The sequence below is a fragment of the Macrosteles quadrilineatus genome, unplaced genomic scaffold (genome assembly GCF_028750875.1).
Source record: "Macrosteles quadrilineatus isolate MER2022 unplaced genomic scaffold, UCM_ALF_1.0 Scaffold_9__3_contigs__length_116548681, whole genome shotgun sequence".
In the NCBI taxonomy this organism is placed as follows: Eukaryota; Metazoa; Arthropoda; class Insecta; order Hemiptera; family Cicadellidae; genus Macrosteles; species Macrosteles quadrilineatus.
The window spans coordinates 17,024,311-17,046,662 of record NW_026542602.1 but is presented as its reverse complement, the minus strand read 5'-3'; the positions used below and the strand labels follow the sequence as shown (position 1 = coordinate 17,046,662).

Here is a 22,352-nt window from a genome sequence, read left to right as displayed (position 1 = left end):
AATTTACATAAGCGGTATACATAACATAGATAACACTCAACGTAAAAAACAAGTCAATACAACTAATTTTGTTACTTTGTATTGAAATTAGGTAGTTCTATTTTTAGCTACATTATTTTATTGCGACAAATTCATATTTATTTTATTTTTTTAAATTTTTACTAAACGGTCAACGATAACTCGGGATCTTTGCATGTAGTGCAATGAATTTATCTTTTCTCAAGTAATGATGTTAACTTCAGTACCGTACAGTAGTTGTTGAAGTATGTAGTTACAACTAATTGATGTGTGTTTGTAGTTAGATATATTGGACGAATGCAATAGCCAATAGCCTCCTTGTTACAATTTGGAGTTGAAATTCCTTTCTAATAGTAATTTACGGTTACTTCTGTCTCTAGTTGACAGGGATTGCTATCAGGGACAGTTATCGCTTTCCAAGAACGCAGCCTATATTTAAAGTGGTTGCATAAAGTTTTTCAAAGAAGCTTTGACGAGCGCTTGCTGAAAACTTAAATTTAAGTTAATTCGTGAATTAAAATTCATCGTTATATATTTAATTACTCTGCTGCATGTTATTAGATAGGATACCCATAGTTGTCCATATAGAGAGACCAGTGGCGCCTATAATAGTCAGGAATTTATTGTGGACGGTAGCTGACTTTAAACATTACAAAGCTGCAACTCCAGTAATCGGTCATAAACCTGGACCAATTAGTGCTATAAGCTATAGTGAATACATTAAACCGGTCCTCTCTGTCGGTCGTATTGACTTACGAGCACGGTCCGCGAACAGTGGGTTCGAGTTTTACCGGTAGGATTGAACCAAAGTATTACTGTAGATGTTTTAAGATTAATGCGTGTTAAGGTGTCTATAAAACGTAAAAACAATAGCTGATGGTTTTCTATTATATTTAGAGCATGACATTAAATTGTTTGTTTGCTTACGATTAATAGTAATATTATCGTTTGCTATAAATTGAGTTGAAATAAGACACCTAGATGTAGAAAAAGTGCTAAACAATAAAACCATCAATTAAAAATAATTCCACGTCAATCAGAATTTGAAAAAAAAACATTTTAAATTGTTTATCGACTTAAACTGTCTGAGAGCAATGACTGGATTTATACGGATATTTATGAACAGAGTGTTCAACGTTTGTAGTGAAATTAATGTGATTTCTTCCCCCCTGCTCCCTAGTGTGACTGAGGCTATCGTTAATGTGAGACCTCGATGATAACACTATCAAAACGGAAGTTCTGTAAAAAGTGAAGTTTGTTTGGGTTACTTTTAAGTAACTGAAATAGGCTAAAATCTATTACTTTCAGTACTAATAATTAACTAGGTGATTAATCCAAAAGCTCGGAATTGGTGGTTAAACGTCAAGCTCGATTATCCTGATAACATAAAATGTGCCGCATTGGGTTTGAATTAAGTTTTGAACTCTCAAGGTTTGTTTCCCTTGGATTCTTAATGTTTCGGTCATACTTGTAAGAAGAAACTCTTGTTGATTCATCAACACCATAAACTATTTGGTTATATCAAGACATCAAAAAAAGTGTACATTTTTATAATACAGTAATGAACATGTTTTGGTTTTATAGACTATGATTTAATTTTCCCAATTTTCTTCAAATTCTGAAGAATTTTAACGTTCTAATTTTTGATGAAACTTACTAGGTTCACGACTTTGTATTTTCTGGATATCAAATTGATATGCTCAAATATCTCGAATCCAACAATTTGGTAATTTGTGGATAATTGCGAAATACAATATTTAGGTACACGAAGGATTGTTGATCAGGGATTGGATATGTGTCCCTCCATCCTAAGTTATAACTACACTGAAAAATAAGCAGTTAATCCCCAGCAGTGTTTTCCCTTATCCCAAAAAACACCACTTTTTGTAATCAGAAGTGGCAGTAAGCCACGTGGCTTCTCCCCTTATAGAAAATTTCCAAACAAGTTGAAACAAAGTATTTTATTTTGGAACTCCCAATTGGATTTGATTACTCTCCTGACCAAAAGTTAATCTATAATCGATCAAATACTAGTTAATCTTAGAACGTAAATCCATCTGCCCTCGTCAGATGGATTTACTGGATGGAATACTTGATCTCATTATTTACGAGGGGAAGCGACTGAGGGTTGTACAGTAATATCATGGCGCGTTTCCAGCATTACACCGCAGTTTAATGGTAAACTTGATGATAGTTTTTGCAGGGTATTAAACAGCCGTTAGTCGGGTGGTCGGTGACAACACCACTACCACTCACTGGTCGTTGGTCGTTAGGGTTGCATTAGGTAGATAACATCTTGTGGGAGCGACCAGGTCACACAACTGGCCGCCATCTTGGACAAGTAGCAAATAGAAATGCAAGGAACAAACTATGCAGGAATCAGGGTATTTCAGCCTGGATAATCCTGTTCAATAATAACGTTTGCAAACCCTTTTGGGCTTTTTATCTAAATGCCTGATAAAGTTCTAAAACGGTCCTTTGGTATTTAGCGTGAAAGGAAATTCGAAAAAATACTGTAGACCTACTATTCTTATCAGGGGATTTTATTGAGGTTGGGGCTCTCATGATGGTAGAGGTTATCTTATAGAGATTTGGACAATAGGAATTCAAGGGATGTTCACCAAAAGCTATTTTATGAAGAGGATTTTTACTAAGGATAGAGAATTGTGTTTTCGTCATTGCTATCTAGCATCGAAGGGAATTTAAGGTATATTCACAAAAGGCTATTCTTGTCAAGGGGTTCTTGTTTCTCTACTCAGGCATTGAGCCAGTTATATTGACATTACTGATACCGACACTGGTGATAGCTTTGTCTCAGAACTGATGTTCTGGGAAGTCAGTGTCAAGTCATCATGAGGCGTGAGAGCGGCACACAACATAGGTCGCCGACTCTGCCACTCCACACTCTGCATATCTCATATGACATATCTTCATCTCTCTCTAGTTCCGAGTATGGCCACAGTATTCAAAATATTCATCAATAAGCAATATTGCGTTATTTGTTGAGTAGACGCAATTATGACTTCCTCAAAAGGAGCATAACTATGAAATTCGTTAAACAAAATGTTCCTCCACTTGGCGTCACTCAGTTGTTTACAGCAACACGTGTTTTTTACACCCATTTTAGTTTGCTCATTTACGCCGTGCGTCAACTTCCCACAGCTTAAATTTATTTTTTCATCGTATATGATTGAGTATAGGCTAATCGCACCTCTAAACCCAGTTTGTGTTCCTTTAAACACGTTGTTGATTTATCTTGATTAGTGTTCAAATTAAGGATATTTTTAGTTTTGGATAAGGATATTTTGTCGTCCTAATCAAGAAATATCGTATTTTTGATTACAGCTGTTATAGAGGGACAAGTATGAATGAGTAGCTACGCGTAGTATGCTGCATTCAACATGACAGGTATAAGTTGGCCCGGTGTGTATACAATGGTCGCGGGTAAGATTATCCTTTATCCATTATCCCTAATAGTCCATTGTGCGCGGTGTCGTGAGAACAATCATTTATTTAGGAATCCGGACAATTCCGCCCAGCTATTGATGGTATTGACCTCCGTGACCCAGTGCTACCCAGGGATCGATATCGAGGTGTTTCGATCGACGAATTGATGGTGGAACTTGTAAGCATTTCCATTCTTAACATGTAAAAGATCTCTCTTATTCAATTCATTATTTTACTTTGCATCTGTACAGAATTGAGAAAAAAATGTATTTTTTTCTGTAATGACGAAATTGAAAATGTATTGCAGGTTTTCAATGATTTGAGTTTCTAGCATAGAATTCGCTTTTCATGCCGTGAGTTTATTCCATTGTTGAATGTGATACAATGTGAATAAGTATAATTTTCATGTTTGCCGTTTAGATTTGAGACACAGTAGCAATTTTATATTAAGCTTGCGGGCAGTTAGGTTGCAAATGCAGTTTTTTGTGTCATTAAATATTCGTTAAGCCCCCAAACAGTTAGTTTTCAACACCAATTGGTTATGCAATGTAGTTTGACATTAGTATGAAATTAGTATGTAGTTTTTATTTAGTTGAAAATAAACCATAAAGCAATTTCGTCGCACGGAGAGTACTTCAGAATTGGAATGATTATATCCACACTGTATCCACATTCCGCAAGAGTCTCGAGTTGAATGCTAAATGAACTACAAACATAACAATGTTGGAAATATAGGATAGTTTTATTTCACTGTTGTCTCGTCCACAGTTAGCAATGTATTTTATTTGCAATTCCGTGTGACTGATAGAAAATAGTACAGTTATGGTTTTAAAATAAGCAGTATCTCAGTTCGTTTAAGGAGCATTGCCCTTTTGGAAGTGTACCCTACAATTTGTGTACTGCTAATAAACGCTTATCCCTAGCATATTAATAAAGACTGCAAAAATATTATTATATGTCCATTTTGTTCTCTTGCAATTCCTGACCTTGACGATGTGTAAAAATTCATAACACGTTTAATGATCAATTATGCCGTACTACTTCACTACAGGAAGCATTACAACATTTACAATTAAACATTTTAAACCCTTTTAACAATTAACAAAACTTCTTTGGGTCCGAGAATCTGCAGAGCTCCACAAGGTGCTGTAGAAAGTCCGTCGTCTTGACATTTCGTTGCGTCATGGCACAGAGTCGAGAGAAGGTGGATTTGTGTTGTTTTCAATCGCTGTGTTTCGTAACTTTCATTGTCTGTGTCCGTTATTGTAATTGCCGTTCAGCCACTTGCGAGACTTGCTAGATGACCACGAGTTAGTTGTGTAGCCTTTACCAGCGGATTGTGATTGTGAGACGATAGAGGCATTCTGTAGCAGATCTTTGACGAAAGGAAATATTGTACTGCATTAAAACTCAAGCATTGGTATCGACAATGTTGATTTTGGTTCAGTCATACATAGGTAATACCCTCGTCTTTCTCAAATATTTAGCTAAATGTTATTGCTTAATTTGGCTGATAGCTTCTTGGGGGTTTATCCTTCAATGGAAGCAAAATATAGCTATGACTTTAGTGAACGCATTTAACTCGCTCTGCGCTCACTTTACATTGACATTACACCCTAACCTTAAATTACAAATTTACACGTGTACAATTGTTTCATGTAAAATAATTTAAATTCTCTAAACGAAATTTTGAGTCGTTAGCTCAGTAGGACTCAGTTGGCGTCGATGTCCGGTGCCGCTATTTATTTATTTATTCATCATTTCAGTCCTTTCTTGTATTGCAACGGCTCATCCCTTGTTTTGCTTAATACTTTCCACACATATGCCCCGAGGGTATCATGTGGTCAGGGAAGTTCTAAATAGAAAAGACTGCCATACTCCTTAAAAATACTTTCCTGTGATTTAGGGGGAAATTAGTTTGCCTACTAGCTACAAAAAATTCGTTTTTGCCACGTTCAAAGCCTCTTCAGCAGTTCGTCTTTTATTAATGATTTAATTTTGTACAAGGGGCAAGGAATATCTAGCCTCGTAATTAAATGTATCGATTCGTTTTTGCCACGTTCAAAGCCTCTTCAGCAATTCGTCTTTAATTAATGATTTAATTTTGTACACGGGGCTATGAATATCTAGCCTCCTAATTAAGTTTATAAATGGACTAAAAAAAATATTGTTTCCATACCTGGATCTGGAAGATTTCGACATCGACATGCCAACGGTAGTTTTTTACTTGGAGACAGTCACACCTCGACACCTCGAAAGTGTCTGTTCACCTTGGACGTTGAATTTGAATTCCTCGGATGCTCGGCCAGGAAGACGACTTCCCCTCTGAGAATGGTTACAAATTACTGTCAGTCCGCCTAGACCTCGCCCGTCATCATCATTACGTGTAGCCCCCGTACACTGTAAACAATGTCACACAGCCTACGCAATGTGGCCCTCGTTTGTGTCACATTAAATTAAGACGTTTAAAGAATAAATCATCGTCTATCTACACTCGTTTGACACCCAAGGGGTTTTTGAAAAAAAGGATTTTCGGCAGTTTTTGTCGTGATAAAAATTTTCAAGATGTCGTTAAATTGGGCACTATGTTCAAGTTTCCGCTGAAATTTCGATAAGGTGGAACCAAAGGAAAGGGAGGTATCACTGTGGTATATATAAATACGAGTTCAAACTGTTGATATATTTGTCTGGAATACATTTTTTCGCGTCGGGCGAAATTCAAACTAATCTCTGCCTAAAATTTCCCTTCTCTGTCATTTTGTTGATCACAGTTGATCTCGCAATGGAAAGGTAGTTTTGTATCAACATTTTTTTAAATAATTTAGAATAACTGTTTTGTAGTCCTCGAAAACCACACACGAGTGGAAACAGCAAACACAAAAACGATCTTGTTTTTTTTTTATCAAAGCTTCATTATAATTAGAGTCTCCTAATGTGTCAAAGAGATACTTCTCTGTCAAACCCTAGTGCCAATAGTTATGCAGTGGTAGAATTAGTAATTCAGCACCACTTGTGTCTCAGTATCTTTCATAAACAATAAATAGTAAACTGCGGCTCGTGTGGAGCTCGCGGCCTTGGCTCTAGTGATAGCCGCGATAACGGTACAGAACAGAACTGGTTGACTCGCCGAAACTGGTTCCTCTGAACTGAGCAGCGCCGTCGATACGCCGATACCAGGACCAATAAAATCCGTTCGGAATCTCAAACACCTCCTTATCGCGGACCACCGAGCGTGGTGCACCGTTTAACCGAGGACGGCCCAGGATTAAAGGACAGTTTAGTGTGAAACGTTTTTCCTAAAGCCAATGTCGGACAGATTGTTGAGGAATTAGTATCCTATTACTTCAGGACTATACAAGCCTCATAATTTTTGTTGTCAGCCTTTTAACTGAAGTTGAGGTTAGGTTTACCTAGATTTATTTGCTTTCTTATTACCTTTGTAGTCGATGGCCTACCTTTGCTGTAAGTGCCAGGTCGTTGGAGGTGTGATTTACATAAGTTTCGGTTGTCCTAAAAGGCGATGCAGCATTTCCTAATTTCCTCCAGATGATTGGGTTGGAAATTGGAGAGGAGGCAAGTGGTTTTTCTAGCCATCAGCAGTGTCTGGTTTTATAACTAGTTTTCCATAACTGTACTTAAAGTAATTGCATTCCATGCATTAAGTGTTCTTTAAATACAATAAAAAATCACATAGGATAGGACTAGGGGGTGTCTATAAAAATGAGAAAGTCTAAAAGGTGTTCCATTGGGAACAGGCGATGGTAAAATATACAATTTAATATATTTTACACAAAGTTGTACACAATATTAATTGAACATACTTTCCTTAGCTTCATTCAGAAAAGACAGACCTACTCTAGCATGTGTCAGTCAAGTCTCTCAGTACAGCTGGTTAATCAGTTGATGTAACATTTGATGGGAGGGGGTCTTAAGAAATAACAAGGGTCAATGAAATGACCCCAGTGACTGTGGGGCTTGACATGCTCTGACAACAAATCTTGGTTGACAATATCAATTTGTGTGAAGAGTGTCACTTTCTATCTTTTGGCAAAGTTTTGTCTAATTTTATTTTACTTACTGACATTGTTAGTTGATGTGAAGAGTTAGAGGTGTTGTATTAGAAAAATATGGTAAGGGGGCAATCCAAATTTTCCTACTATCTTACTCAAACAAACTTTGCAACTAATTAATATTAATTTTTAACAGTGGTGAAACGTCTAAAAGTCTTAAATAACGTGTACTAAGACTAAGGACGCGATGAGTAGGCTAGTAGGCCTACTGTAGTTTCCAAGCATTAAAAATGTTCAACTCTTTCCTCTTTAGTTATTAACAAGCTGCTGCTATACCTGGACTTCGGTCCATGGAACGTGGAAGAGAATAATGCGTTCAAGTAAAATAGTTACACATCTATTATTCACTTTAGAATAAAAAGTTAATTTTACCACCTAGTGAAGTAAAATGGTTTTCTTTATAATTAGACGAGCTGTTGGCCCGTCCTACGTCCGGGAATCAAGTTGTCAATTAGAACTGAATATAATTCAGATCAGCTATTTCACACACATAAAGGCAAATTCTGGCAGTTTTAATGCGGAAGATCATCTTGTAAATAAATGTCAACACGTGACCACCTATCCGATTATGGATACAAAATTCTTTTTAAATCCGATAATAATACAATAAAACAGCAATTGTGTCGATTTGATGAGCCTTGACTTGAGATTGGCGGCCTATTCTCACACTCTGGTTTTAAGTACAGTAGCTACATCCTACCTTTTAACAACAACAGCTTCAAACTCCTCAAAATCCGAATTCATAGTTTCAAATAGGTAACGAAAATTCCCAACTTTTACAACTCACCTCTAGGCAACGCACCCGTGAAGAGTGTCACTTAATATCTTTTGCCACAGTTGTTTGTAGATTTATTTCACCTGTTTCTTTGTTCCGCAGGGTCGGGAGTGATGGAGGGGCGTCACTACCCACCGCCTCCACGCCGCCCCTATCTGCGGTTCCCACCGCCCCCGCCATTCCCACCAGCTGACTATGCATATGCCTACTATGAGCCGGGGGCCCCCGCCGTGCCAACCACCAGCAGACACACGTTCATCACCAGGTACGGCACTGAGGAGAACATCTACGAAGAGATTGGGGCTAGTCAACTGGAGGAGGAGGTGCGATACGTACACTCCCGGCATCTACAGGTAATTCTCAGAGTGTGCAGTTTATGTAATTTAAGGGAAAACGAGGATGTATTTAATTATATTTGTTGGTGTCCAATCCTTGCAGGTGTAAGAAAACGTTTTCTTCATAAAAAAGAACTTACTAGGGGAAGATTTACACTCATATTTAAATGGTAGGGACTGGCGAACTCTAGGATGTTATTTAATTAATGCATGGAAATATAGATATGAACTAGTATCAGAATTTAATTTTGCATACAAAAACACAAAAATACATTGTTTGCCATCCTAACGTGTTGCAGGGAATATGGAAAATATGGAGAAAATAAAAATATTTTGTAATATTATAATCAACATGAAAGCTGCCAGCCTAGCTGACAGTCCTTTGGGCTAATGCTGATGTGGTGCAGTTAAACAAAAAAAAATGATATTAATGTAAAAAACGCTCGAATAAGTGTGATTCAAGGTTGTATGTAGATATTCTATTTGTATATGGAAGAGTTATTTATATCGAGATATATTGTGTTATTTTTGATACTTAATTATTGTTCTTGTAGATAACATACCTAAATGAATAGTTAATGTAGTGGAGGTATAAAATCCATCAATACACATTACCAGTGTTTTAGTCAAGGTTTTTTTTTTTTTTTTTGTAAGTCAAAAGTGTTTTTTTCTAACCATCTCACAACTTTCCTTTTCCTAGGTTCTGGATGAACTGAACCTAACGGTAGAAGCCATGCTAATGCCGGAGGGTGGTGGGGGAGAAGCAGGAGGGGAGCTGTCCGGAGGCCCCGATGAGTTGTTGTCTCCAGCCACATGTTCCCTGGACTCCGGGTTCTCCGGAAGTTCCACGGGAACCAACAGTCTTGGTCGGAATCCCCCCTCCACCCCCAAGACCAAGAAAGCACCTCCATTCTGGAAGAAACTGCCAGGTCTTCATCCTACCACACCTGCCCCAAGCCCAGCTCCTGGCAAACCTCTAGGTGAGTGAATTGAAACTTATTGAATGGTGATTTTTGTAGTTTGAGTTCTAGTAACTTGATTAATAAAGATTTTACTTCCCTTCCTAAGCTTTGGGGAATTAAAATTGTCTGTGAGTAGGTACGGTGGGTAGTAATAGATCTTGTCTAGTAATCATAAGGTTAATACTTTAATACTTTTCAATGAAATGGCGACCATACAAAGTAGGTATTTTAAGCCAAGTATGAATGGAGATGAGTGTAGGATGAGTGGCACGATCTTGTAGTCTTGTTAGTGAGTAAGGCCGACATATTCCTTAGACACAGCTGTTAATTAATAATCTATACAGCTAATGGCAACTAAGGGACCTACAGTTTATAGTGGAATCCGAACCAAATTTTTTTGCCTTGGTATTTACGAATTGGTCTAATTATCAGGATAGCACTGCGGATAGTCATAGTACTCACTTAGTGCGGACGTTAATCCACACCAGGGAGTGTCGCATCCACAGTGCATGCCTATAAATATCCACAATCCGTGACCTAGTAGCTGGATTACATGTTGCTGGATCAATTCTGATAGAATTCATCTTTTGATCGTTTAAAACTGGACTTGGTTATTTTTGGTCTTGGGGTTTTAAGAAATGGTGCCCTGGCCAAAAAACAGTTGTTCTTAGTAATTATGAAAGTTACATAGCACATCCCACTTTATTCTACACTCATTCTTTGTTTATATTTGGGTTAGATAATGCTAAGACATAAGACATAAGACATGTTTATTTCCAGTAGACATATTACAAATGCATTGGAAGAGTCAAACATTTTTCATGCAGAGCAGTTGTCAAATTGAGAAGTAAGTTACAAGGTATACTTTGAAGTCTACGAAAAAAAATTGCATTTTAAGTTATTTGATTATTGGTCTTAAACTAATATCACAGAGTTTATCACTATCGAGAAGTAAAAACAACCATTTAAAAGTTAACAAAACATTACAAAATTAGACAGGTTGTACTATAAGGCATTAGGTGAAGGCATAAAAGTTAGACAATGACAACTAAAAACATAACTTTGACGAAGGAAGGTCTAAAAAGTCTTTGAGTTCGTAAAAAGGATTAACAGCTAGCCATTGGAACACTTAATGTTTAAAAGAATTATATGGGAGAGAAAACATAAAAGTAGGTATCTTATTAATACAGGGTGCGGCAGAAAGAACTCCCCTATTAGGAAAGCTAATAAAAACAAAACCAAGTAAGATATGACAGATCATGTCGGGTGAGATGGCTGCAACTTCATGCCTTATTATTTCCTTCAGGACTTCCAAACTTTGAGGGCTATAATTGGGCCGTACTTTTTTGAAGAAAATGGCGCGACTGTGCCTGTGAACAGCGATTGTTATTGTGCGATGCTCCGTCCTTTTTTGCAGCCAAAACTCGCTGATATCTTTCCTGTTCTGGCCAATGTATGGTTCCAGCAGGATGGTGCTACTTCACACACGTCCCGTCAATCATTGACATTGGTCAAGAAATGTTTCCTGGCCATGCCATTTCAATGCACGGTGACATCGGATGACCACCGGGATCGCCAGACTTGAGCCCGTGTGACTTTTTTTTGTGGGGCTATCTAAAGTCTAAGGTATACGAACATCGCCCTCAAAGTTTGGAAGCCCTGAAGGAAATAATAAGGCATGAAGTTGCAGCCATCTCACCCGACATGACCCGAAAGGTAATGGACAACTACCGGGAACGTTTGAACCAATGTGTTAACACTGGAGGCCGCCATTTAAATGACATTTTATTTAAAACACGATAATTTTAAATTATCGATTATTAAAACGATATTTTATTTAAAGCACTATAATTTTATATTTTTTTAAAATGGCATAATGTGTGTTTTTGGTTAATAGCAATAAAAATGTCATATCTTACTTGGTTTTGTTTTTATTAGCTTTCCTAATAGGGGAGTTCTTTCTGCCGCACCCTGTACATTGCATGCCCACTATTTCATAGCTTTTCTTAGATTTCTCCAGTCTAACATAGGGAATGTCAAGTTTATCTCTGAATCGAGTATTGTGCTGGTGGACATCTTTACAGCAGTTGAAAGCATTTAAATTCTTAAAACTAGTTAACAATAAATTAAAAGTATACAAGTTAACGACAGTGAGAATTTTTAAAATCTGAGCTAAAATTTTGAAGAAAAAATTTAAGAATTTTAAAAGCTAAGTTGTGTTTAATAATTATTGGTATGAAAAGATTAGAAATACCTTAGTACTTATGCCAGCAAGATAAACAGACTTCCATTCCTAAAAAAACTAAAATAGCAAAACAAATTTGATACCCCTAAATATTTATTAGTTTTGTTAAACATTAATTATTATTGTTGAAAATGTGTATTAAGTATGAAGGTATGTAAAGTCAATTACATATAGATGATACAATCTCAACAACTAAGATTTGACAAAGCCTTGTGGTAATTTGAGGTTTGGAGGCAAGTTGAGCTAGATCTCAATTATTCACGAGTATACTTTAATACTTTACTTTGAAATGGTGACCATATGAAAGTAGGTATATAGATTAGAAAATGGATGGTGATTGTCTAGGACAAAACATCAATAAAGTTTGAACTAAATGATAACTTTACTACTTGTCAGGGTCTAAATCCTTCATTGATTTATCCAAAAGGATTGAAGTACAACTGCAATTAATAGTTTTAGTGGTAGACAAGTGAATCACACCTCACGTCTGAGTTATTTTACAGTATTGATTTATTACCGTAAATTATGAGAAATGTTACATATTCATGGTAGCAGGGACAGATTTATTTGAATGCTTTAAATTAAACCATTATAAGACCATTGTTTATATTTTGACTTTCATTAAATGATCATCAATCACATTTTAACATAAATGCCAGCTCACTATGAATTGTTGTGTATGATTTCACTTTTCTTCTTTATCCCTCAGAATTCCTCTCTTCTTTGTCAAAGATTGTTTTACTTTCATCTTCTCCATTGTCAAGGGGGTTTCTGCTTTCCTCTTCTCATTTGTCTACCAGGATTTCACTTTCCTATCCTCCTTCATCAAAGAAAGTTCATCTTCCCAGATTGGATAACAGTGTTTAATTTCTTAATTATTCTACAAAACAAATAGAATAAATCTACTTTGAGAGACATTTTTATGAGTGTATTAAATGGTAGGTTGTTGTGTTCTATCGTCAGATTGCTAACAATGGCCATTTATTGTCTACCCACATCAAGTTGGGGAATTTATTGGTACAAATGATTGGACAAGGTAGGCTGGCTCCCAGCCAGACCTAGCCGATTGCAGCTAGCAGTCAGCGGTACTCATTAAGTGTCTGAAGTTTGCTCCGTATTTACCTAAAAATAAAACATAAATAACTCTCCTTAATTAGTTTTCCCCTATCTGGTCTATCTATAATTCACTACCTATTCACGATCTCAGTTTTGTGTTTTAAGAGACTAAGGTTATATGTCTACAGGTTTTTATTCAGTTTCTTTTGGGTGTATTAAAACTTATTTCTTTCCAATTGTATAGCCAATCTAAGTCAGTTAACAAAGGGTACTTACAAACGTTGTGTCTATTTTGAGTTGAGATTAAAGCTTACTCAATAGGAAAGCAATTATAAATAAGCAAACACAATGAAGAGTTTTATCAAAAAAGAGATGTGTTGCTTTTTAATCTTGTTCCTTGTTTTCATTGAACAGACAAAAGTAAACAAATGTCATTGAAATGTTAATGTTATGAGTCGGTGGTTAAGACGGTAGCGCAATGAACATCGGATCTATGGCAGCAGTGTTGTGGGTATGGATCCTGGTACCTGCTACTACGATTTATCAGTACAGTCATACAGTACAGTACCCTGCTTTGCTGGATTTTTTTTACTCACAGGCCTGAGGCCTACATTGACAGGCAAATACAAGGTGAAAAGAGTCCACCAACCTCTTTAAAAACAAAGCAATATGAAATCATAAAAAACTACCCCCCAATACAGTAGGTGTAAAGATAACCTTATCTAACCTGTAACAAAAAAGTGTGGTTAATTAATTTTGGTTAGGAGTGCATACCATGACCATATTCTTCTTCATGAACAAACCTTTTGAAATGGTGGGGATATATCTTTTCTTATTGATAACTCTTCTTGAAATCTAGGGACTGTCACTAAAATGGCTTGCTTCTTTCTTATTGGTTGAAAAAATACATGGTGAAGAATTCCGTAAGAAAACAGTAGATGACTTTGTTTATCCGTTTACTGTCGTTTGTGTACCTTATGAGTCAGTGTTCGGTCTGGTGTTATTTTTCATTTTTGTAAGTGATTGGTATACATTATTTTAAATTACAGTAAAATTTCTTTGTTTGCTGTTGAATCTTCATTCTTAGCTGCCGACAAAATCATAATGAATTCAAAATGTTTGCCTTTAAAAACCAGCTCCTTAATTTAGTTGGCTTATTGAAAACTACCGGATCTTAATGCTAACAAAAGTAAGTTTGTAAAATTCGGCAATGTTTTTTAAGAAAAATAATTTACAATTTTATTTTGGGTTTTGTTGAGCTTGAGGCAACTAATCAAGCAGTGGTCACTTAACACTAATGGTTTTATATGATTGCTGAAATAAAGTGAAGGTTTCAGGACTGGTGGAAAGTACTGTTGGTTTAGTGTACTGTTGTTAATTACCTTGTTTTTATTATATCTTGTTTATTAAAAACTTGTTGATCATATTTTCAGAAAAAGCAGATGTAACATGGAGGAATAGGATTATATCTAGTTTATTCATTGTACATTTATCTTATAACATTATAGCTATAGCTCCCACAGAGCTCTTGTGTGTACCCAAATTTATAAGCGGGCAGTGTTGAAATTTTAAACATGTGTCTTCAATGTGATTTGATTTATTCACTAAAACGAATAATTAATTATTCTTCAACTTTCTTCTCGAGTCAGAAAAAGAAAAGCATTCTCCCATCTAGAGACTAAAATAAAATAATATTATTTTTAATGAATAATAATGTTAAAAGTCCTTGGAGGCTAGCGGCCATCTTGGATAGTTTCAAACAGCTGCTGAAGAGTTATTGAAATTATTTATAAAAATATTTTTTTTAAACACCAAAACGATTATAATTTTAATATATAGTATACTGTGGGATTAGAAATGTTCTTTGAAGTTTTGAGTTGTTCTCGGAGTCCATGGAAGCTAACGACCATCTTGGATTTGCCCGCCATAAGAGCAATGTTAATTTCATTGATTTCAAACAGCTGCTAAAGAGTTATTGACCGTCCAAAAATATTTTTTCAAACGCCATAGTGATTGTATTTAAATATCTAGTATACTGTGAGATTATAAGTTGTCGTTGTAGTTCTTTAATTGTTTTATGAGTTAGAACGTCTAGGTTAAAAGGATTAAGGTTATGTAAAAGTACTAAATCTTTGTATAGTGTAACGTCTAGTCTAGACACAGGAATTCGGAAAACACATAAAACAGCGTTTGTTTTATTGAACCAAAAGGTAATGATTTAATCTTTGTGAAAGTTGTGTACTGCAATGGGTTTAGGCTACCCGCAGTTCATCTAGGCGTTGTAGGTGCGTTACTGCGAATATTAAGGCACCAGCGCGATGTCAGATATATACACGTAGCTACACTCAATAATGTATGCAATTGCAATACTAAAGTGCCAAATTATTACTAGTTGGAGGGTTGATTACTGAATAAAATTATAGTATTACGTAACGCAAAGCTGAATTTTGTTATTCTTGCGACTCCTCGCTTCCAAACATTACCCGAAACAAAACTATACTGTAGACCTTAATACCATAGTAATGTTTTATAACGAACAAAAAACTCGCCGCAATGCATAGCAATTCCCTAAAACATAATGTGTTTGGACGTTCTTAAACGATTTTAGAAGAACTGTCTTCTAGAAGAACTATCAAATAGAGTAAAGGCAAAAATAATTTCAAAACTATATAAACATTTGCAAATTTATAAAAACGCCATAAAGACCGACCAAATAGATTGCCAACAGAGGCAGAGTTAGCAACGAGAAGTCCATTATCCAGTTTACCAGGATATCGTGTGGTAAAGACACGTTTTGTCCAGATCTCCCTGTGGATAACGCCATCCTTTGACGGCATTTTAATATTTCAGGCATTAATTGAAAATGTAAAACAGCGCTTATTAAATCGTGGAAGCTATCTGGTTGGCGAGGGCCCGTGGTCGGTTATTACGCGGGTAATGCGAGGTTTGAGGTTAGTCAGCTGTTATTTGGCGGGAGTGCGGTGGACCAGCTGGCAGCTCCACGAGTCACGATTTTATCATCAACGATGTCCGCTTGCCGTGGACCACGGTGTTTTCCATTTTACCGTATTGTATGTTAAATAAACTGCTGCTGCGTACCACCTCGTGCTGTGTCTTGATGCTATATTGCCTTTGTATTTTCTCGTGTGATGGTTTTGATGGTGTATTCTCCCTCCAGTTGTGTGTTTATTTTGGTAGTATATTTTTATCGTGGTGTGGTGTTGAAGGTTTACATTTTATTTTGATGTTACTTTTGCTGTCGTTTATAATTTTCAAATCAAATTTGTGACGTGAGAGTCAATTTGTCATATGCGTGTCTAGCTCTACTTTTATTGGGCGTTCTGATTCAACTATTGTATTTTATTATATGATGATGTTTTAAACTACTTTACTCACTATTATGCTGAACTCGATCACGATAGCAATCAATATTTGACCATCATTTTGGATTTTTTTATTAAAGCTGTTTTTACTTATTTACGTAACACTTAAATATTAATTATCTAACACTCAACGGCTCGTTTTACTTGCTTTCATTAAGCTTAGAACATGACAAATAAAGTGGGTTCTAAACAATTTTGAGCCATTCTTTGTTCTGAACATGTCGATTTTGTTCCCTCTGAACCCTGAACCTCAAACAATTTAATTTTGCTGTGACTTAGCGCTGCATATGAATTCGCACAACAAAGCTTGAAACAAATCTAACCCACCATTGATGAAACTTGGTATGTTTGTAAACCTATGGTTTCTGCAGGTCAAAATTTGTATATATAAGTTTCTTAACGGGTTTCATGTTTTTCATTCGTGAAGAGTTCTATCAAACGATTTAAAATAACTAGAAAATTCGTTTCCGAAAAGTTGTAGTAGTTTGAACCCACAGCACAGCTGAAGTCGTGCATCTGGTAGCCATAGCCACACAGGGACCGTGTATAGTTGTTTATATCGTTGGTAGCAGCCGTCCGTGTTGGGTTTTGTAACCAATTCGTCAGACAGATTTGTTTTCTCTCGCCCGGTGCGGCGCCACTCGTTTATAAAACCTATCCTCTTCCTCTATGTCAATACACGAACTGCCAGCGCCAGCTTTTATTTATGTTGATGTAGAATTGTCAGGAGCTGAGGGGGGTTGAGCATGCATGAAAGTAGTACGCAATGTTATTGCTGATTATTGTAATATGGACTGTGGTGATCAAAATTACGTATGTCGCCTATTTCAAAAGTGGTCGATAAGGTGGGGGGGAGGGGGCAAACATGGCGGTTTGCGCTATGCGTTAAAACGCTGATAGTTCGAAAACGGTAAAAGATAGAACATCGGTTAAAACGTCGTTGTAATCCTAAAAATGTGGACAACAATAATGGTCATTGAGCCCGAGGTCGTATCTCTATAAATAAACAAGTTATTGTATAAAATATGTAAAAATGGACTTTTCGTGTAGTTTTTTTTACCGAAAGTAGAATTAATTTGTGAGTGTCGCAAAGAAGTAATATCAAATATCTTTGCTGATAGTTGTAATTTGGACTGTGGTGATACAAAATACGCATGTCGCCTACTTTTCAGGTGGTCGAGAACTTGGGGGGAGGGGGGCAAAGATGGCGGAACGCGCTATACATCGAAATGACTGTAGCTCGAGAACGGTACGAGATAGGACATCGGTTAAAACGTAGTTTTAATCCAAAAAATATTACCAATAGAAAAGGTCATTGGATAAAAAGTCGTATCTTAACTAATAAAAAAGTTATAACAATAATAAGTTTAACAAAATCTACATCGTACAGCTATTCTTTTCGAAAATCGTATGGATTGTTGATAAATAATAGTGTAATTACTTAATTACTCGGCTAAATATTAACTAGATGCATTTTCTTATAAGAAAAAAATATATTATTATGAATACATATGGTTTAAAATGTAAAACACGGCCTCCAAACGCCTTGGGGTTCGTCCGTTAGGTTGCGTTATAATTGCTGCTGTTTTTAAAATAATGATTGCTTGTATTTTGTATTTCATTATACACTGAGTATATAAATGAAATAATGATAAATAAATAATCAAACAAATAAGATAATAATTAAATATGAAATATAATATATCTATATATTTAATACACAGTTGTAACACTGTTTTCTCAGTAATTACTGGACCGATATACAAGATTTATGTCTCAAATTAAAGGGGATAGTGTGTAGATTTGCCGAACTTCCTTAGAATTTACATTTTTTGTAAGGGCTACGACCTACAGCCCTTTAAAGGTCGAGTCAATACAATTCTTATTGAAGAATATAATACACAGTTTATAAATTATTCGTCAGCTGTTTAATGTTTGTCAGACATTTGTTATTATTTTTATAACCTCACTTTCAGTATGCAATTATTAAACTTGGAGTTTCTGTTTATGAACACACAATTTTGATCAAGGAAAGTGTATTTGTTAACTTATTTTTACAATGTTTTAGTTTTCCTGCAAAGTGATCTGAAGGAAAGTGGTAATTGAGTTTAAGTTTGAGTATGGAATGTGAAATAATACCCATAGTAGGGAACGTAAACTTATTGTTTTGATCAATATAATTTATTCTCTACGGCCACCAGAATAATCATGGGGAAAATGTAAAGAACCATCGAACTAAAAAGGTAAAGGGCAGTGTTGGTGTTATGTGCTCTGGAAGTCCCTACAAAAAATACCAACTCTTTTTAATTGGGGTCGTTAGATTGGATTTGTCACTACTTCAAATCTATGAATTTCAAAGAAATAATATCAAATATCTTTGCTGATAGTTGTAATTTGGACTGTGGTGATACAAAATACGCATGTCGCCTACTTTTCAGGTGGTCGAGAACTTGGGGGGAGGGGGGCAAAGATGGCGGAACGCGCTATACATCGAAATGACTGTAGCTCGAGAACGGTACGAGATAGGACATCGGTTAAAACGTAGTTTTAATCCAAAAAATATTACCAATAGAAAAGGTCATTGGATAAAAAGTCGTATCTTAACTAATAAAAAAGTTATAACAATAATAAGTTTAACAAAATCTACATCGTACAGCTATTTTTTTCGAAAATCGTATGGATTGTTGATAAATAATAGTGTAATTACTTAATTACTCGGCTAAATATTAACTAGATGCATTTTCTTATAAGAAAAAAATATATTATTACGAATACATTTCGTTGAAAATGTAAAACGCGGCCTCCAAACTACATATAATACTTGGGGTTTCGTCGCAATCAAATGCATAATACAGACTACCACTACAAATCCAATTTTAATTATTATAATGTTGTAGGGTATTACAATATGATTATGTAACAGATTCTTATTTAATACAGTTATATGAAATAAAAAACATTACTACAAAAGTAAATACCTTATAATAAAAAATATGGCAAATCTCTTCATTCTATCCATAACAATTACACTGTTTGTTCATATTATTTGTTGAATTTAAATAGGTACCTTTTTAATTTCTCTTAGCACCTGTAATAAAAATAAAAAAATGTAAATATTTTCTTTGATACAAATGTATATACATCTATATATAATTAATGCATGAGAGCGGTCAAGAAATTTAAAGTTTATGGTGTTTATATTTACAATGGAATTAAACTACTACTAGTTAACCGCCCGTGCTCCGCCACGGGAATATTGTCAGCAATAAAAGAAATAATAATTAACAAATACTGTTTATCTTTGTATTTTATTTAGGGGTTGTTTAATTTTTTACATGAAATAGAACTGGTAGTTTGCCTGTATAAACTATTTTATGTTAATCAAACCGATATATTATTTTAACCAAATGGATGTTTAATATTAATTCGAGTTTCATTTGAAAAATAAATAGGTAGTATACGAACTGGGCAATGCTGATAACCTAATAAGCAGCTATTTATGATATTTAGATAATTTGCTCAAGCATATTCCTATATTCGTCGTTTTTTCATTACATTTGTTGTATGGAATAAAGATAGTCACTTAGCCTACATGTAAATCACGCATCAGCAGTCGGTCACATTTCACGAATCTTTGACCCATACTGTGAGTAAAAGCTGTGTTTACGTCGTATATATAAAGTTGGGCATACTTTGTTCAATGTTAGAGGGTATTAACGGCCCAATTTGATGGAAAAGGAGTCGTGGATTTTAAAACTATGTAGACTACCATTGCCAGAAAGATGTTGATTCAATTGAGACTTAAAACTGGCCATTTCAAATGCAGATTTGTATTATATTTTACTCAAATAGTTTTTGTCTCTTTTGACCCTTAATACTTTTTTTATAGTCGCTGTTGATAAGATTTTCCATAACATAAACTCAAAATGTTGATAAGGATTTCATTTTACCTTCCCCTTGTGACAACATAAGGAAAAAATATTTGTGTCCCAGTTAGTCTGTTCTGACTCAAAATTCATAGATTTGCAGTACTGACAAATCAAATCTAACGACCCCAATTTAAAAAAAAATGGTATTTTTTAGAAGGGACTTTCAGAGCACATTTAACACCATCACTGCTCTTTACCTTTTTAGCTCGATGGTTCTCTACATGTTTTTTTTCGATCTGTATGTCTCTTTACGCCCAGTTAATGATTACCTTTTCTTTTTCTTTTCGTACTTTTCACATCATGGGGTTAATGATAAGGTTTTATAACGCTATAATGACCCGAGTCAACATTGCCATTAAATATCAAGTCAGATACTTCTTCGCCAGAACCGAAATCGTAAGTCACAGTTTCTCAAGCAACTTCCCTGTGTAGGCCTACTCGAACAAATATAGTTAGAGTATTCCTATAGTTCACTGATAAATTGTAGTTCCAAATATCCCAGCGTACTCGCCATCTCGAGAAGGTAAAATTTGGACGTTGAACACTGGTCTTGAGTAAGATTAATCGCTTACGATAAAATGTTTGTATGTTTACCAATCATTAGCAATTATCTGTACAACTTGCAAGCGGATTTCCCTATGATTGTGCTGGTGGCTATAGAGAATAAATTATATTGATCAAAACAATAAGTTTCCGTCCCCTACTATATGGGCATTATTTCACATTCCATACTCAAACTTAAACTCAATTACCACTTTCCTTCAGATCACTTTGCAGGAAAACTAAAACATTTTTGTGTCCCAGTTAGTCTGTTCTGACTCGAAATTCATAGATTTGAAGTAGTGACAAATCCAATCTAACGACCCCAATTAAAAAGAGTTGGTATTTTTTGTAGGGACTTCCAGAGCACATAACACCAACACTGCCCTTTACCTTTTTAGTTCGATGGTTCTTTACATTTTCCCCATGATTATTCTGGTGGCCGTAGAGAATAAATTATATTGATCAAAACAATAAGTTTACGTTCCCTACTATGGGTATTATTTCACATTCCATACTCAAACTTAAACTCAATTACCACTTTCCTTCAGATCACTTTGCAGGAAAACTAAAACATTGTAAAAATAAGTTAACAAATACACTTTCCTTGATCAAAATTGTGTGTTCATAAACAGAAACTCCAAGTTTAATAATTGCATACTGAAAGTGAGGTTATAAAAATAATAACAAATGTCTGACAAACATTAAACAGCTGACGAATAATTTATAAACTGTGTATTATATTCTTCAATAAGAATTGTATTGACTCGACCTTTAAAGGGCTGTAGGTCGTAGCCCTTACAAAAAATGTAAATTCTAAGGAAGTTCGGCAAATCTACACACTATCCCCTTTAATTTGAGACATAAATCTTGTATATCGGTCCAGTAATTACTGAGAAAACAGTGTTACAACTGTGTATTAAATATATAGATATATTATATTTCATATTTAATTATTATCTTATTTGTTTGATTATTTATTTATCATTATTTCATTTATATACTCAGTGTATAATGAAATACAAAATACAAGCAATCATTATTTTAAAAACAGCAGCAATTATAACGCAACCTAACGGACGAACCCCAAGGCGTTTGGAGGCCGTGTTTTACATTTTAAACCATATGTATTCATAATAATATATTTTTTTCTTATAAGAAAATGCATCTAGTTAATATTTAGCCGAGTAATTAAGTAATTACACTATTATTTATCAACAATCCATACGATTTTCGAAAAGAATAGCTGTACGATGTAGATTTTGTTAAACTTATTATTGTTATAACTTTTTTATTAGTTAAGATACGACTTTTTATCCAATGACCTTTTCTATTGGTAATATTTTTTGGATTAAAACTACGTTTTAACCGATGTCCTATCTCGTACCGTTCTCGAGCTACAGTCATTTCGATGTATAGCGCGTTCCGCCATCTTTGCCCCCCTCCCCCCAAGTTCTCGACCACCTGAAAAGTAGGCGACATGCGTATTTTGTATCACCACAGTCCAAATTACAACTATCAGCAAAGATATTTGATATTACTTCTTTGCGACACTCACAAATTAATTCTACTTTCGGTAAAAAAAACTACAC

At 35.3% G+C, this 22,352-nt stretch overlaps 1 protein-coding gene across 3 annotated transcripts in view; it reads left to right on the top strand.

Moving 5' to 3' along the window:
• LOC129002499 (rho guanine nucleotide exchange factor 10-like) overlaps window positions 1-22,352 on the top strand; it is a 92,273-nt gene that overhangs the window by 27,773 nt on the left and 42,148 nt on the right. For all 3 annotated transcript variants that reach the window (XM_054430344.1, XM_054430346.1, XM_054430345.1), the window contains exons 2-3: window positions 8,413-8,663; window positions 9,346-9,625. In XM_054430344.1, coding sequence (XP_054286319.1) covers window positions 8,424-8,663; window positions 9,346-9,625 — 520 coding nt within the window. In that variant the 5' untranslated portion in view covers window positions 8,413-8,423. The remainder of the gene's footprint in view (window positions 1-8,412; window positions 8,664-9,345; window positions 9,626-22,352) is intronic.